At 31.8% G+C, this 17322-nt stretch overlaps 1 protein-coding gene across 2 annotated transcripts; it reads left to right on the top strand.

Moving 5' to 3' along the window:
- Positions 1-1473: 1473 nt before the first annotated feature.
- On the top strand, positions 1474-15494 carry LOC124358672. 2 transcript variants are annotated; one of them, XM_046810977.1, is made up of 6 exons: positions 1474-1575; positions 4892-5024; positions 7535-7768; positions 9431-9631; positions 11802-11966; positions 15112-15494. In XM_046810977.1, the coding sequence occupies exons 2-6, from the start codon at positions 5007-5009 to the stop codon at positions 15289-15291; spliced, it is 798 nt and encodes a 265-aa protein (XP_046666933.1). In that variant the 5' UTR covers positions 1474-1575; positions 4892-5006; the 3' UTR covers positions 15292-15494. The 2 variants fall into 2 exon arrangements, with proteins under 2 accessions (XP_046666933.1, XP_046666932.1); XM_046810976.1 differs by having other exon boundaries at positions 1495-1778; positions 4893-5024.
- Positions 15495-17322: the final 1828 nt, after the last annotated feature.

The raw sequence follows: 17322 nt of genomic DNA, 5'->3' as shown, positions 1-17322 counted from the left end.
TCTAAAATACAGCAAGTTACATGATAATGATGATAATCCAGACAAAATAGCAATAATTTAAAACAGACAATAATATTTTAAACGGAGAAATAAAATAAATACCTACTGCAAACATACAACTACCAGAGAAAAATATAACAACGGTGAAATTATAACAGACAAAACACTTTTTTGCCAGATAGCCGCAGTCATTGAACAGGTCTATACGTGGAGACATCAGGTTGCTAAGCACATAAGGATACCGAGACAAATGCTGGTACGTCACGGTATTCGAAACCTAAACCAACACCAACCAAGAACCGATCTTTATCCCCTGCTGTCGATGTGAGTCAGTCTGATATCTAAGACTGAAATACCCCAATATTGATCTGCCTAAGGCCATATGTAATAGATTTTACACATGACCACTCCTATAACGAAGCCTAGACCCTAGAACTAACAAATCATGCATAGAGTGGACGAGTTCCTAGGTAGCACAAATAAATGGATAATACATTAGAATGACATTAGTAGATAGATGAAAAGAAATTAAAGCGCATTTTCCAACAGCTATCTTCATTGAGTTGTCCTGGTACCACTCCTGTTTAGAAAACAGACAGACATAAAAGTTACAGAAAAAAAGATTTTTTTATGTCATCCAAAAACAAGAGATACCTAACAATAATGATGTCTATAATATCGCTGAGGAAAGTTATGAAAAGAACGGGTGAAAATGTGATCCCCGAGGAACTCCAGAAAAAGCCAGTAGGGTCTTGAAAATTCAACGATGAAGTCAACAATTAGGAAACTATTGGAGAGATAAGGTTAGAACCACCGTGCCTATGAAAACGTATGCATCTAACTTAAAAAATTAGCTTATCGTGGCTGTGTTGAAAACCACATGTGAGTTTGATCATCGGAGATTAAAATTATTGAAATCAGAGAAATTATTTAATTGTGATTAACAGAAGCAAGCTTATTCGTAATATTGTTTTAGTAAAGAACAGTGCTCTATCAACTATGTAATTACAATTATTTGATTGATAAAACATGTTTTTTATTACATGTCTTACACTAGTACAAGTTGTCTTGGATTTGTAGAAAACTTGTTCATAAATCTCGTTTCATACCAGTCCTCAATTTCCTTAAAGCATTTCGTATGGACACTCCACAAACAAAACCCAGTCAATCTGTCCTCTCGTATTGTACTTCTCAGTCAGGTTTTTACTCTTCGAAGTGTACTGAAAGGTTATTCAACAGTAGCCTCAGTGGATACTAGTAGCCTTTAGTATTTCCAGTGAGATACTAAAGCCTTATAAAGTTAGAGATTTTATTATAATACTAATTAATACAACCCACTTAAAAACCAATATTGTTAAAAGCACGCTCCAATGCATAATATAATATTCACCCTAAAATATATACATTAGAGCGTGCTTTAAACAATAATAGAGTGGGCATTGATCGTTAAACATCCGCTTCCGCCTTTCGACTGCAAGTACGAGTAGGAGTACGTTCACGTCAAAGCAGCAACAGTCGTATATGTTTATTTTGTAATATAAGGAAATATTAGGCCTACTTTGAAATATTGTGATTGCTAATTATAACAATACAGTATTACTTTTACAATTGTATATAATTAATTCAATTGAATAACGTGTAATTTTCCGCTACTCGTTACATTATCAAGTAGGCCTAATAAAGGTTAGAAAATGTGTGAAGTATCTAAATCTTGTGTAAATATACTGAGAATAAGTATTGATGAAATATTTCGAAAGAAAATTTTAGAAAGCCTTGGGGTAAATGTGTCTCAATCTTTACAGTAAATCTTAAAAATAATGTTTGAATCATAATCAATAAAATAATATACCTGCCACCATGTTAAATATACTGTGTGACTAATTAATCTTTAGCATCTGTATAATTTATCTGGCTTTTATTAATGAAATTAAGTTATAGGTTATGGTATTTGATTAGCTTGAACTTTAGAACCTATAAGTTATACATATAATGAGTAAACTTTACAGACTATTTATTTTATTATATAAATAAATGTATAAACAAGTATCAATGTGCTGCCGTTCTTGTATTTTGTTATGAACTAATTTTAACATCACATTTTAGTAACACTTTTTAATTTATTTTAGATTATTTTCAACTTAATTCAATAATTTTGTATAACACTTCTAAAACATTTAAGGATTTGTAACTTCAAAATGTGTTATATAATACATGGATTGTGTATTTTATCAGGATGATCAGCACAACTAATCAAATTAAAATACTTTGCAGTTTTTTATTTATAGTTAAAAAGTAAGTTTATAATAAACACCTTAGACTATCATGTACCCTAACGGGTGTACAATTGCTTAATTTTAAAGTTAAATTAATTTTTTAGGTGCCCCTTAGAGTAAACAGAAAAAAATTGAAAAAAAATATTGAAGTAGGCTAATTGCTTTTGTGAAAAATTGCGAAGTCATACCTACATTTCTCGTTATGCTTAGACATTTAACACAAAAAACGAGTATTATTAAAAAATAATATTCATTATTATTAAAAAAATTCAACAGCAAATAAAAAATTCCGGAAATAAGCCGTTGTGAATGTGTTAATCAATATTAAAAAATGTAACCAAACACAAATTAGCTTGTATTTTATTTGTTAAATTATAAACTGAAGAATTTCCATTTTTATTCATATTCCAAAATATATGGTTACTATATGTAAACCAGGCTAGAGTAGATAATTATAGCCACATAAAATTTTTAAACTTAAGAAGTTTAATCATGTATATATATATATATATATATATATATATATATATATATATATATATATATATATAAAGGCAACCTTTCCAGTTTTGTTTAAACGAAAACAAAATAATTTGAACTGATCTAAGATCAATGAATTCATGAAACCGAGTACCTTTAATTTGTAAGAAATTATACATGATTTCAATTTGATACATTTTGGTATGAAAATTACTGAAAAGAAAAAAGCAGTTAAAAATGTATTAAATAACAATCACTCAGTTCCAGAGGCCAATACTGAATTTTATAATAAATGTATTCAATAACAATCGCTCAGTTCCAGAGCTCAATAATTAATTTTATAAAAAATGTATTGAATAACAATCACTCAGTTCCAGTGGTCAATACCGAATTTTAGAAAAAGTTTATTAAATAACAACCGCTCAGTTTCAGAGCTCAATACTGAATTTTATTAAAAAAATTATTAAATAACATTCGCTCAGTTTCAGAGCTCAATACTGAATTTTATAAAAAATTTATTATATAACAATCACTCAGTTCCAGTGGTCAATACTAAATTTGATAAAAAATGTATTAAATAACAATCGCTCAGTTTCAGAGGTCAATACTGAATTTTATAAAAAATGTATTAAATAACTGTATAAAATAACTAATAAAAATAACTGTAAAACTAAATAACTATATAATAATATCGAGAGATTTTATGGTACCATAGACAATAATTTTATATAATTTATTATCTGCAAGCATAGGGAATAGAATTTGTTTTGATAATGGCTTTAAATACAAGGATGATATTTTAATATATAGGCTAGGTTAATTCAATATAAATATTTATATTAGGTTTGTAATTAGTTGAAAAAAATGCTAAATATACAAGGTTGCAAACACCAACTTTTGATTTCAAATATTTCAATTAATAACATATGGTAAGCTTTTAGTTGTCGCTTTTTATAGTAGTCTAGTAAACAACAATTCTAGGTGGAATTCACTATCTATTTACAATCACTTCAATAGTGTGTGTGAGTTATAGAAGAATTCAGAACCTTAGGTTCAGAGTGACAGAGAGATCTAAGCAGTTTCAACCTATTTAATAAACAAATCAAAGTTGTAATGCTTTTACCTAATTAGGTTAAACAATAGCTTAGTAGTTTATAACATTTATTTTGGAACCAACACATAAAGTATTGGATTCATTTCATACTTTTTGTTGCTTTTAAAACCATTCTGCTTCTATCAATATTGCTTAGCATAAAAATGTCGTTCTTAACAGGGCCATGAGGACAATTACTGGAACTCTCATGGCAACACCAACACCTTGGCTCCCAGTGCTGAGCAATATAGCACCACCTGAGATTAAATGCAAAGAGGCTCTCCTGAGAGAGTTCAATAAGATCGTGTCCAATTCCGAATTGCCCGTTACGCCCGACCTTCCTCAGCAAGATAGCCGGCTCAAATCACGCAAGCCATCACTACGAACAGCATCCCAGTTGATAGAGGAGAACTTTACGCCTAATGCTAACTGGGCGTCATCCTGGGAATCATTCGATGGACGGAACAAGTTCTTGATATCCGATCCTACGAAAGCAGCGGGTGGCTTGGAAATTCCTCGAAAGGAATGGGTTTTATTGAATCGTTTTCGAACTGGGGTTGGGAGAAGTAATCACTGGAAATTTAAGTGGGGTATTACTGACGACCAGACGTGTGATTGTGGCGCAAACTCTCAGACAATGGAGCACATTGTAAACGACTGCCCTTTGCGATTGTTTTCTGGTGGTCTGGCTGGTCTACTGTAAGTGGTTTGGAGGATGGGTCTCTAAACTGGCTCAGTAATTTGGATTTAGCTTTGTGACGGGAGATCTTAATATTATTTTTAATTTATGACTCAAGAACTTTGTTCTTACGTACTTTTTAATAATTGTAATTTTTAATTTATTTATTTATGGATAGCTGCCTTTGTCCCCCATACGATATATATATATATATATATTATATATATATATATATATATATATATATATATATATATATATAGCATAACAATTTTAATACATGAAGATAATTTTTTAAATAATCTATATATTATGTAATGAAATTAGTTAGTTATACATTACATTTATCAAAGTTTATATTTTACAGGTAACAAATACTGCTGATGCTGAACATGTTTTGAAAAGAAAACTAAAGGAGATACAAACAAGGCATGGTTTGCACAACAAAAGTAAACATTTTGCAGGTATAAAAACAACCAACATGAATTTGAAAAGAAAAGTAAGTTAACACATCTCTCATTGCATGTATTTATTGACTTAACTTAGGCTCGCTCGTGTGATTGGTGTCATGACTATATTTTTAATGTTTCAATTCTCACCACGTCATAGTATTGCTATTACAACTATCTAGAGATTCTTTGTTTAAAGATTGTTTATTAACAATTGATAATTTGTAGAAATAATAGGATTTAAGACATTTACAATTGTTATATATGTTACAAAAATAGAATTTTAGTTATGAGAATTGATATAAACTCTCTTCCTAAGGTATCAAAATGCTATTATACATAAGGTTAAACATGCACAAAAAACTTAAAACTAAAAAGTGCTGTAATAAAATTACCACATGCTAAATAATATTTAACAACATAATATGTTGTATGCCAAAATCTTTAGTAATACGTGACTGATACACCAACAGCATAAAGTTCAAACTGGTGAAAATGAACCCAAGGATATATGTCACCATACAGAACTAAAAGCACTAAACATGTCACATGCACCTGGGAAGATGGAAGACTGGTCCCACACTATGACTTTGAGTGTAACACGTTTCCCCTTACCTCTCTCCCTCCATGCCATCACCTTCTTGTTGTCTTTGTTTCAGATGATGCGTTGTGATACAACAGTAAATGCCAATGCCTAACTTCCACCCAATCACCAGTCTGGACTTTATGCTATTGATGTATAGTCAGGCATTGCTTGAGTTTGTACAACATATGTAGTTAAATTTGGTTTAGTGTGTGACAATTCATTGCCGCACATTTTATTTTTAAGTCTTTTGTTCATGTTTAACCTTAAATTATTAGAATTTTTTTGACACTTGAAAAAGAGAGTCAATCCTTGAAACAATGCATTCTATTGTTATAACATACAATGATGACAAATAATCAAAATCCTATTATCTTGAGATATACTGACCTTGCTAAAGAGAAAATATCACTTTTTAAAATATTGAGATTTTAGGCATCAAAGAAAATGTTTCTAGTTACTTCCACACAATTTTATAAGACAATAAAATCAGCTCATTGAACCTAGAATTGCTTCATTGATCACCAGCAGAAACTTTTAACTGGTAATGAGACAAATACACTGTTGTGTCAGATTTCAATGGAGAGTTCAGGGTAGGTATCTGAAGAAGAAAGGTCTCCATTATTGATAATAAAACACAGATTGGTAAAGAAAATAAAAAAACTCGCTTTTTTGTTTTGTTGTTGTTATTGGCTGAGAACTAGCAAACCTATCACCTGCGTACTGGCAACAAATGTTCTCCTGTCCATCAGCTTGGAATTTCAAGAAAGAAAAGAGTTATAAACTTTAAATTTTGCATGAAGCTTCATTTCTATATAACCAGCAACATTGAGTTCAATTAGGTAGCGTGTTTCCCTATAGTATTTGAGTGAGTATTAGTAAAACCTAACTATCCAGAATATGGAAAGGAGAAAAAATTGAGCTACAGACTTAAAGTTTTGTGTATTTTGCTGTTACTACGGTAGACAGCTAATTTCTTGTATGTATGTTTGTCTTTCGTATCATATCTTAAGAACAAATTGAACCATAAACTTAAAATATTGCATAAATTTTCATTTTGAAATAGGTAAGTGGAAGTTCGATAATGGTGCATTTACATCCTTGGGATATGGCTGAGCATTAGAGATGATCTATTTCCTGCCATGACGGCCCTCATGTGGCCAAGACGCTGACAAGGATATACCCATGACCTCTAAATGGTATGGGGAGGGGGAGGGGTGTAGGGGAGTGGCAATCCCCTGCTATGATTACAGGGCAATGTTTTGTACTTTTTTCAAATCTGGTTCAATCCTTAGTAATATTGCATTACGTAATCCATAAAGTGTGGTATATAATGAGCTCTTTTATTCAGAACATAAAATTGGATTGATGAATCATATACAAAGGACAGAAGAGAATATTTTCACAGCAAGTTTGTATACACTCAACAATGTTTGTTCAAAGCTGTATATGGAGGAATGTTAGTGGTCAACTGTGACACTGGTCATCTCATTTTACACAAAAAGAAAGTGTTTGAAGGAAAATGGCACCAGGATAAACTTTGTCCACCTGATTTTTCCAAGTGTTCTGAATGTTCTTATATTAAAAAGAACTTGTGTGGTTATCAATTTTCATTCAAATTTTTAATTGATAATCATTAGTTAGTATTTTGACCTGATTCCAAAAAGAGAAAGTCTTGTTATTTTAATTTATGAAAATTTGTTTTTTAAAGTGGTTGAAACTAGGGAGTCCTAATGTAATGATGCCAAAAGACAAAATTCTAGTTTCAAAACTCTTCTAGCAACAAAGCATTTTAAGATATGATTTAGAAGTTTCATATCACAGGACTATCAGGAATATTGTAGTGAAATGTGGGAAAGGTGATCTTATTTTTAACTCACCTAATATGATCAACCGAAGAATCATAAAATTAAATCTAAATGTGATTTGTTACTGCCACATTTTACTAGAATTAACAAATTTTTTATTATTTTTAAGAGGAAACACCTACAATCTCCTTCAGACCAGTCTAAGAAAACTCCTATCCTCGGTCCTCAAGAAAATGCAGCAATTTCTTGTAATAATTTAAGTAACAATAAAATGTGTAATGATGATGACATCCAACAATCAATTCATCAGCCAGATCTCCAAGATGATGACTTTGAATTTTGGAAATCTCAGACTATAACCACAATAGACAAAGAAACATGTGGTAATAATAGTCTATCAAAGGTAAGAAGTCCAACCTGTAAGTATTGGGCTAAATAGTGTTATTTTTATAAAAGTCTCACTGAAGTTTAAGAACCTAAAGAATAATTTTGACAAAGTCTCTCACGTTCAGTATGTCTGTTTGTTGTAGAGTATCTTATATAGCTTCTTTATCTTAAGTAATAATTATTTTTTTGTTGGTTAGCAGCAGTTGCTTACAAAGAAAAATGAGTCATCCACTAAACATAACTTAATAAATTCATACACTGTACTTTAAGTGTACAACACTAAGTGTTTTCCTTGTACACTGTGACATACCTCACTTAATTTTGTTTAGTTTTGACATTTTGAACAAAATCATTGTCTGAGAGAGGTGTTCACTAACAAAGGGGTTTGGAAGTGCCTGTCCTATATTATAACTCTGCAAGTGTTCATATCTGCTGGTTTGGAAAAGGACCAATTAAAACTGTGATGGTTGGGAAATGAGAGTCAAATACTAATTTCCACAATATTTAAATTAGTTTTAATTTTGGAGATAGTAAAAAGATTTTAAGATACGAGTATTAAACCATTACTTCCTTGAATGTCAGAAAATTAGACTCATAATCCAGTCGAAAAGTCAATGGTCCAAAAATAATGAAATAATGGTGGCTATCTAGATTTTAGCCCTATAAGAACATGCTTATCCTGAAAAATTGTGTAATGCCCTTATTTTTGGTGTAGAAATGAAAAAGATATTTAATTTTAAAGGTATTAGTACTTCGTACTTCTAATTCCGCAGGAGTTGGCCCAAACTGGGCTTCTGCAGGTCAAACTGCCCCAGGAAAGGGTAAATTAGTAATAATGAACTTCTAAACTGATTTAACAAATTTGTATTAATTGAGCTTTAGTGAAGCCTATCTCTCAAGAGACAAGAAAATTTCCATTTCTGTATGTGTGTCTCTACGCACAATATCTCGAAAACAAAATGGCCTATAGGCTTGAAATTTTGCATGAAGACTTATTTCTATATGAGAAACATTGAGTTTGATCATGGTGCATGTCATGGGAATATGCTGAGCGTTAGTGAATATTTTTACATTGGTCTTATAGGTAACATAGATGACAAAGAGAAAATAGCAGAATAAATAAATTTGTAAACAAACTGCGTACATTCATATGTGATTTGAACATGTCATATTCTTATCCATGGATTAAAATGAAAAAAATAATAGAGTGGAAAGTCAATGTTAAACATTGGTGACAAGATTTGATTTCAGCCCACTCTTGCTTTGTAGTAAGTAGCTCACTAGAACTTTTATTATTTGAACAATGCTATGAAACCTATCTTTGAATGTATTATGTGGCAAGTATCTTGAGAGTTTTCCTGTCAGTTTGAGTACGGGCCTGGGTTTACCCTAAACAACACTGCAATCTCAAGTATTATTCTCAACTGGCCAGGAATAGTAGTATACTAAGTAACCCGGTGATGGTTTATCTTGGTAATGGTTAAAAAGTGGTAGTCAAATACAGACCCACATACCTTATAGAGAATTACAAAATTGAACTCTTCTAAATCACATATTTATTTACTAGAAAGTAAAACACTAACTATTTGTTAAAGCTTAAGAAAGCATTATTTTTTAAATGAGGGATTACTGAAAAAATATTAGAACCGAGATAGTAATATTAATAACTTTGTTACAGGTATCAACTAACAAAACAGAGAATTCTGCAAATCATAACTACTCAAGTCCAAATAAAACATTTGGATCTGGTGTAAATGTCAACAGTTTCTCCCATTTGAAAAAAGACAATCAAAACCAACCAAGTCAGTCTAGTCTTCAATATGATGATGAATTTGAATTTTGGACTCTTAGTATCAGCCAGGGTGAACTTCCAGTTTCGGTAATAGTTATAGTGGTGTTAATTTTAGTAGACATATCTCTCTTGATAAAAATCATTTTTTAATATAGAAATGCAACATAACACTTTTTTCAAAATGTATTATGGTTGTAGAAATGTGGTTACTTTCAGATGTACAGATTTTTTTTTAATCAGATGAGAATAACCAAAATATGTCTTGGTTGGCATAATTTGACAATGTTGACATTTTGTTGTGGCCTGCTTTATAATTTGTATCTTGTAACAACAGTTTCTTTTCTCACAGCTTAATTTTCCTAAGTTAAATGGAAACTAATGATAATAAGCAGTGAGATGGGCCTTATTTTACCTTTTTTTACTGTTCTCTTAAGACAAGAAGCTTAGAAATTGCAATTAGTCCTATAAGGACCTATGCGTTGCTCCTGGAGTGACAGGATATTCTGGATAGGTAAGGTTGGGGGTAGGGGACGCCTCCTGTCAGGATACATGAGGAAGAATTTAGAGCACTAATCTCGTCATGTCCCCTTGGAAGAAGCTCTGAATCAGCCTCTTTAGTCAAAGCAGGCAAGGGGTAGTACATCCTTACATATAGGCTAGCACCTAGGAAACGAACCCCACCAACTCCAACAGTTATCTCCTGCAGTAGACTAGACTTATTGAATTACTCCAGAATCTCAACATTAGCGGTTAGTGATGTGCTGATCCTGGACATCCATAAATTTACCCAGATTTAAGTGACACATCGGTTTTTGTTATGCCCAGTGTGGGTTCAACTGGAAGGTATAAACTAGCCAGAAGTAACCACTGCTGGGTCTTGTTTTACCTTAATTGTATATTTAGTCTCTAATATGTTATCTTGAACAACAAATCTGACTCACATACAAAACTAGCCAATGATTTGCAAGACTTGGTTGGCTCTTGTGATAGTTCTTACTTTGGTGAACTCAATGATCTAAGTCTACAGACAAGAGACTGCTTGTTTACATTCATTCTGGTATATAACTCTTCAGAGACATCAATAATTAACAGTTTAACTCATGTAAGGTTTATAATTCGATAAAAATTTAAGGAAAACCAAAGTAATAGTTTTCTATTGGTTCGCTCACTCGTTTTGCATTTTACAACTTTGGTATGCCTGTTTTACTTCCTGATTGGCATGCTGAAGAATAACAAGAAAAACCTTTCACAAAACAATTAAGCTTGTTATCCCTTACTATATAGTCCCCAATTTTTCATACCTTGGTCACCTTTCACAATCTTGGCAGAACGAGATGTTGTGAGGTTACGGGAATAGTGACTTTGTTTCATAGAATATTCCCAGTCGTCGTCATCAGCCGAAAATGGAATATGTAAAAATGAACAGCTTTTTTACGTTAAGTTAGCTATCTTGATGTGATGGTCAATGGAATCCAATGTCATAAATTTGTTGCCAGTAAATGTTTACAACAGCTGTTTACTGGGTCTCCCTGGAGACATTCCATAATGTGCTCGTCTTTGTTTTAAGAGGTTATAAGCCACTTTTAGTTAATGAATATGAGATAATATACTTCCATTTGTAGTGGTCAATTTCAACTCTTGAAAACCTGTGTTAAATGTTGTCATTGTAATTAATTTACTCATAAACTTCATGCTTAAATATAGTTTGTAACCAAACATTTTAACCAGAGAAAGGACATATTGGGGGAAAAAAGTATTGAGGTACAATGTTAAAAAATAAATAAACTGACCATTCTTTTCCAAATAGATGTCATAATGCTGAGCAATAATAATAGCTGAGCAAGCACACATAAATATTTCCAATTATGAAAATAAAAAGTAAAGCAACACTGGAGTACTTCTAGATATTTAAACCTCTTGATATATCAGTGTATGAGAGCATGTGTTTACCTACTTAACTTTTTGGTATTTAATGGTTTTAGTGTATAGATTAGCATTAATCCCAACAACATAACTGTAGAAGAATAACAACCTCTTTCCAAATAATGGTTCTTACTTTCTTTTTGTAGTAAGTAATAAATGTGAATGCTGAAAAATAAGTACTAATTACTACTGTGAATAGAAAGCTGAAAGCCTGAAGTTAATATCTCAGCTGTGACTCTGCATAAAACAATATTTAAAATATCAATCAAAATATTCTCATGACAGTACTATTAGTTTGTTTCTTCAATATTTTAAAATTATTTGTGTTTCTCAGGAAACAAATGATAAAACATTGGCTACATCTCTCCCGAAACAGAAAAATCTTGAAGACAACCGTAGCACTGAACCTGTTCAAACATTGCTAAGTGAATCTATTCTACAAGACAATGAAAAATTTGATTTTAGCAGTTCAACTTGTGTGGCCAACACTAACCATATGGTAAATATATCTATATTAAAATATCAAACAACATAATACAATACAATACAATAAACAAAAATAAAGGTTTTTGGGATGTTATGTGACTTTTTGCTGATACATCCAACATATAAGTTATTCTAAAGAGTGCCCTAACTCTCAATTTTGTTCTATCATGTAAAATATCAGCATATTGATATTTCGGGAAGCTGTACATAATTTATACATATTTATAGTTAAAGAATAAAATTTTAAACAATAATTTGGATTTAATTCTATATGTTACTTGACATGTTTAACTTTAATCATAAATATATCTAATATATTTTAAATTTGGCACAATATTAAAATTTTGATGTTTTGATTTTTTGACAAGAAACCGAGAAACCTCTAATTGCAATTCAGTCCTAAAAGAATCTTTGTACTTGTTTTCTTATTGACAGGATATTCAGGATGAGTAAGAGAACAGCTCTGTATCAGCCTTTCCAGGTAAAGTGAGCTGGCAGAGGTAGCACGCCCTTATGTCCAGGCTGGTAACTGCCTTTAACACTTAAGGAGCCTCACCAACTCCCATCATCCTCTGCAGTTAATGTGCCGCTCCTGGGCATCCATAGAATTGTCTTTATTTAAGTGACACATACTTTTTGCTGTACCCAGTGTGGGTTCAATTCAAAAGTATAAGCCAGCCAGAAGTGAACCCTCCTGTAGATATGTACGTAGATATATTGTATATTTCTTATTAAAACACAATGATTTTATGACTGAACGTTAGTGAAGTCTATCACTCGAGGGGCTGGTAAATTTTTATTTCTCTTTATCTGTCTCTCTTTCTGTCTATCTGTCCGCACTGTATCTTCCGTTGTAGTATCCTCACTAGCTTACTGGAACTTTTATTATTTTAACACTGCTATAAAAAAACCTGTCTTGATAAAAAATGTGTATATATCATGTGGCAAGAATAGCTTGAAATATTATCTCTAAACTTTAAATTTAGCATGACACTTCACCATGCGATTTGGCTGAGCGTTATTGACACCTATCACCCAGTAGTCTGACACAATTTCTTTTATCTGCATGGAGGGTGAAAAAATTTCTTGTATGTATGTTTATCTGTCCATAGGACATCTAGATAATGCAATGAGGTAAATAGATTTGAATTTGTGTATGTGACATCGAAGCATGTTACGTGACACGTGGAGTGGCATATTCCGTACTTTATAGTTATTTTTTTTTGTGATATAACCACCAGTTTTGATGCATTGAAAGTTATAATTGTAAATTTTATACTTGAGTGGTTCTCAAACAGTGTTGTAGCCAGCCGGAGGATATCAGGATGGCAAAAGAAATTTTAGTAGAAAAATTCATTTTTAAAACAATAAAAATTCGAGAGGCCTTATAGACACTTTTGGTTTGTACTCATCTTTCTAATCTTAAAAATTAAAATGAATCACTAAACGTGTTACTAATTTTAAAAACTGCTGGTCCAATGTGGCTAATTCTTTTTTTTACAATATTCTTTGGAGTCCAATGAAAGTTTTTATGGAGAAAAAATCAGAAAAGTATCCAGGAATATTTTAGAATTTGGAATAATAATTCTAATATTTACCAATTACAATCCAAATTGAACTAACAGTAAATAGCTGTTGATACTTTTCAGCTAAAGTTTACTAACGAGACAGAAACATTTTTTTACATTTAGAATGTACTATAAGTACACAGTCCTTAATCAGTAGTATTATGCAGGTTGCAAAGGCAAAGTTACTATATAATTTTTACCACAGATTTAACCAGTGACCAATTTAAATTATCTAATGAATGGGAAATATTATTTATTATTAATAAACGTTAATATAAAACCCACCTTAATGTACAATGCTGTGAATGATTGCACATAAAGTACTCGATACTGGATGGTCCCTTTGACATAGCCTTGTGTATGATATTTTTACTGTGGCTTCAGAAACACCGGGGAATGGACACAAATTTTCCTCAAAGATCCATTGCTTTTTAGACTAAAGTCTGAAAAAAGCAAGAATTCTATAACACAAAACGTATTCTAAACGATTATTTAGAAATTTGTGATGAACAAAGTTGCAAGAATTTTCCATTCTATCACTTATACCGGAAGAACACAAGTGACCAACGTCTTTTTAAGCTTACGTATGCATATATTATTATCTTGATCGTGATAAAAATATATATAAAACCAGAAATATCATAGACCAGAAATAGACGCTTTTCATGTAAGTTAGTTTCCAAAACCTACATGTGTATATATTTTCTTGATTGGTGCAACAACACAAACTCAACTCTGGATCTGTAAATAAATGAGACAAGAAGTAAATTTAAATGGTTGGAATAGACACAATTGACCGCATGTAAGTATATATATTTTTGTCATCTTAATAAAAAGGCAAACCTTACTATGTCACTTGAAGTTTCTTAGATGGGAAGCAGATTACAAAGGTTGGTATTAGACGGTTTTTTGATAAAGAAGGGCTTAAAAACTACCATATGTATATATTTTCTTTATAAAGACAGGGCAAACTTAACTGTGGCACCGTATTAGACTATGAACGGTGGGAATGGACTTTTTTAGATCTTTTCTTGATAAAAAGGCCATAGACAAAGGTCTTTTCACTCCTTCATACTTATACTGTATATGTCTTAATCATGACAATAAGATTAACTCAACTTAAACATGAGATATCTTATACCGGAAGAAGAAACGGCCGGAAGTAGATGCTTTTGATGACGTAGCTTTCTAAGACCTTTATTAAATGCTTTCATTAAGAAGCAAGCTCTTATATCTTAAAATTTGTGTATGAAGGTGCGGGTTAACTGCTAGCTAGTAACAAATATAATAATAATCATTAAACACTTCTGGATTATTTACAATCTGATTGGTGGAAAAACACGGCAAATTTAGGGCTTGTCCCCCCCCCTGAAAAAGTATGTAGCTGCTGCTCTGCACCTATATATTCTTTTTAGTATTTATTGTGTTGCACTTTTTATATAAAAGCTCCGATATAGGAAGAAGAAAATATCTGGACTCTTTCCGTCACACAGATCTACAGTATAGTCGTAATGGAAATTTGTTTACCTTACATTTATAAAATTGTTATTATTTTGTGAAGAAATTAATAATTTATTTCATGTATTACAGGTACTGGCTGACACTAATTTATTAAGTCCAGAACTGAAATTTTCCTTCAGTTCTGAAGAAGATTTTGGATTTGATCAACATACTCAACAAATAACATTTTCCCAAAAAAGCCAAGAATCAAAACAGTCTCAACCAAGCCAGTCAATTTTGCAAAATAATTATGATGAGTTTGATTTTTAAATCAATAAGTACAGTATTTAAGTTAAATTCTTACAAATGGTTAATTTGTTATTCCTAGTTTTAAAATGATGATATCATTAATAATATAATTAATTTAATGTATGTAATTAATTTGATGTATGAAAATTATTTTATTTTATTTTTCCTGTCTCCAGAAATGCTTGGTTGTGCTTCAGTTAAAATAAAACATGTATACATTTTTATTTTCATTTTACGTACTTATTAAATATTATGGAACATGTAATTCATCACGTAACGTATTGCAAAAACATTGAGTATATTTTTAAATGGTTACTGTAGTTTGCTCTGGTTGAAGACATACTTTTTCACCAAAATAAATTTAACCTATTCAAATGTGGATGGCTGCAATGTAAATGCAGTCTTAGTTTTAGTATTTAATGGATGATATTTTCACCCTACACTTCAACTTTTCAACAGGTTGAAGAATATTCCACAATCTTGTCACATATAAGTTTCTTTTGTTATTTCACAGATAAATCAAATTCATTGAAGTTACAACTATGATTTTTTTAACATTTATTTTTGTGTAAGAGGTGTGCATCTCAAGATTAGGTTAATGTATAAAATTTCTTTTTACACATTCAATGTTTATCCAAATTTGGCCTCTAGATACTATCGTATTTTGAATTAGTTGCTAGCTCAATTAGAAATATTTCTAATGTGAGGTAAATTATATTTAGAACGATTAATACAATAAAGTCTTTGATAATATTGAAAATGAAGATATTAAAAACAATGATAAAGTTACATAGAAATTATGATAGCACAAATGCATAGAACTTAATCGAATGGTGTGGAAAGCAAAGAAAACATTTTTTACAGAAAAGCTGTCATCCTCAAATAACTCCAAAGATTTCTGGACTTGCTTTAAGAAGTGTAATGTTGTTGGAAAATCTACTAATACGAATATACCGCACAACTTGGATTTGAACGAGTTAAATAGATATTATAATAAAATGGGCAGTGCAAGTGATGCTAGCGATGGAATAATTGATTACTTTAATGTGAATAATATGAATGATGCGACAGCTGTCTTTAACTTTCATGCAGTCACTTTTGATGATGTAAAATCAGCAATGAACTAAATAAATTCAAGAGCAGCAGGAATTGATGAAATATCCATATAAACTCAGACCTTGAGAACATCAGTAAATGGTCTGTTGACAATGGGTTAAGGTTCAATGTAGGCAAGTGCAGTGTCCTTCATGTCATCCCACAAAATCTGGTACGGGCCTTGACGGATAGAGGTGTGGGGATCGCTCTTGATGGTGAGTTTTTGGTAGTGTGTGACCAGGTCAAAACTCTCGGCATCTTGCTTGATAGTGACCTAACTTTCTCTGATCACGTCACTCATGCTATCCAGCGTGCTCTTGGCAGATTAAGAGGCCTGTACAGATTCAGAAGTCTGCTGCCGGAATTCTCCAAGCTTCAGCTTACGCAGTCGATGGTCTTTTCTGTCATTTACTACTGCTATCCTGCTTACGGTAACAGCATCTCGCGGAGTGACATCGATCGCATTCAGAAACTTCAAAACTCTGCTATACGTTTAATTTTCAATTTGAGACGATTTGATCACGTATCCCCCTTTAGGGATGCTGCTAAATTGCTCACACAAGGAACCACGTTACCTTAGTGAGCGGTTGTTCCGGGAGGAGGTCTCGCAACGTAGCACCCATCATGGCTATCTGCTAAAAACTTTCGTAGAGTCAGATATGAAGTTGGAAGGAGTTTCTCATACTTCGGCCCTAAGTTGTACAACGACCTCCCCCTTAGCCTAAAAGAATGCAGTTGTTCCTCATTTAAAACTTTTTGATTGTTGACAATTAACTTAGGCTATTAGTATGTAAGAATAACAAATTTTACAGTTTTTACCACTGCATTATTTTAAATTAGACACTAGATTTTATTGTACCTGTTCAAATTAAGTTTTGTTTTTGTTATCTAGTTTTTAAGGCATTCAGTGACGAGTTGTTCTGAAAAACAGTAACTGTACTGAGATATGAGAGCCTG

Source organism: Homalodisca vitripennis, chromosome 3 (genome assembly GCF_021130785.1).
Source record: "Homalodisca vitripennis isolate AUS2020 chromosome 3, UT_GWSS_2.1, whole genome shotgun sequence".
Lineage (NCBI taxonomy): Eukaryota > Metazoa > Arthropoda > Insecta > Hemiptera > Cicadellidae > Homalodisca > Homalodisca vitripennis.
This window is presented reverse-complemented; position numbering and strand designations above follow the sequence as displayed.

Coding starts and splice junctions, on each gene's coding strand:
- LOC124358672 (XM_046810976.1), top strand. CDS start 1,692: ATGTGTGAAGTATCTAAATCTTGTGTAAATATACTGAGAATAAGTATT. Junction 1,779..4,892: donor AAATTTTAGAAAGCCTTGGG/GTAAATGTGTCT, acceptor TATATTTTACAG/GTAACAAATACTGCTGATGC. Junction 9,632..11,801: donor AGGGTGAACTTCCAGTTTCG/GTAATAGTTATA, acceptor TGTGTTTCTCAG/GAAACAAATGATAAAACATT.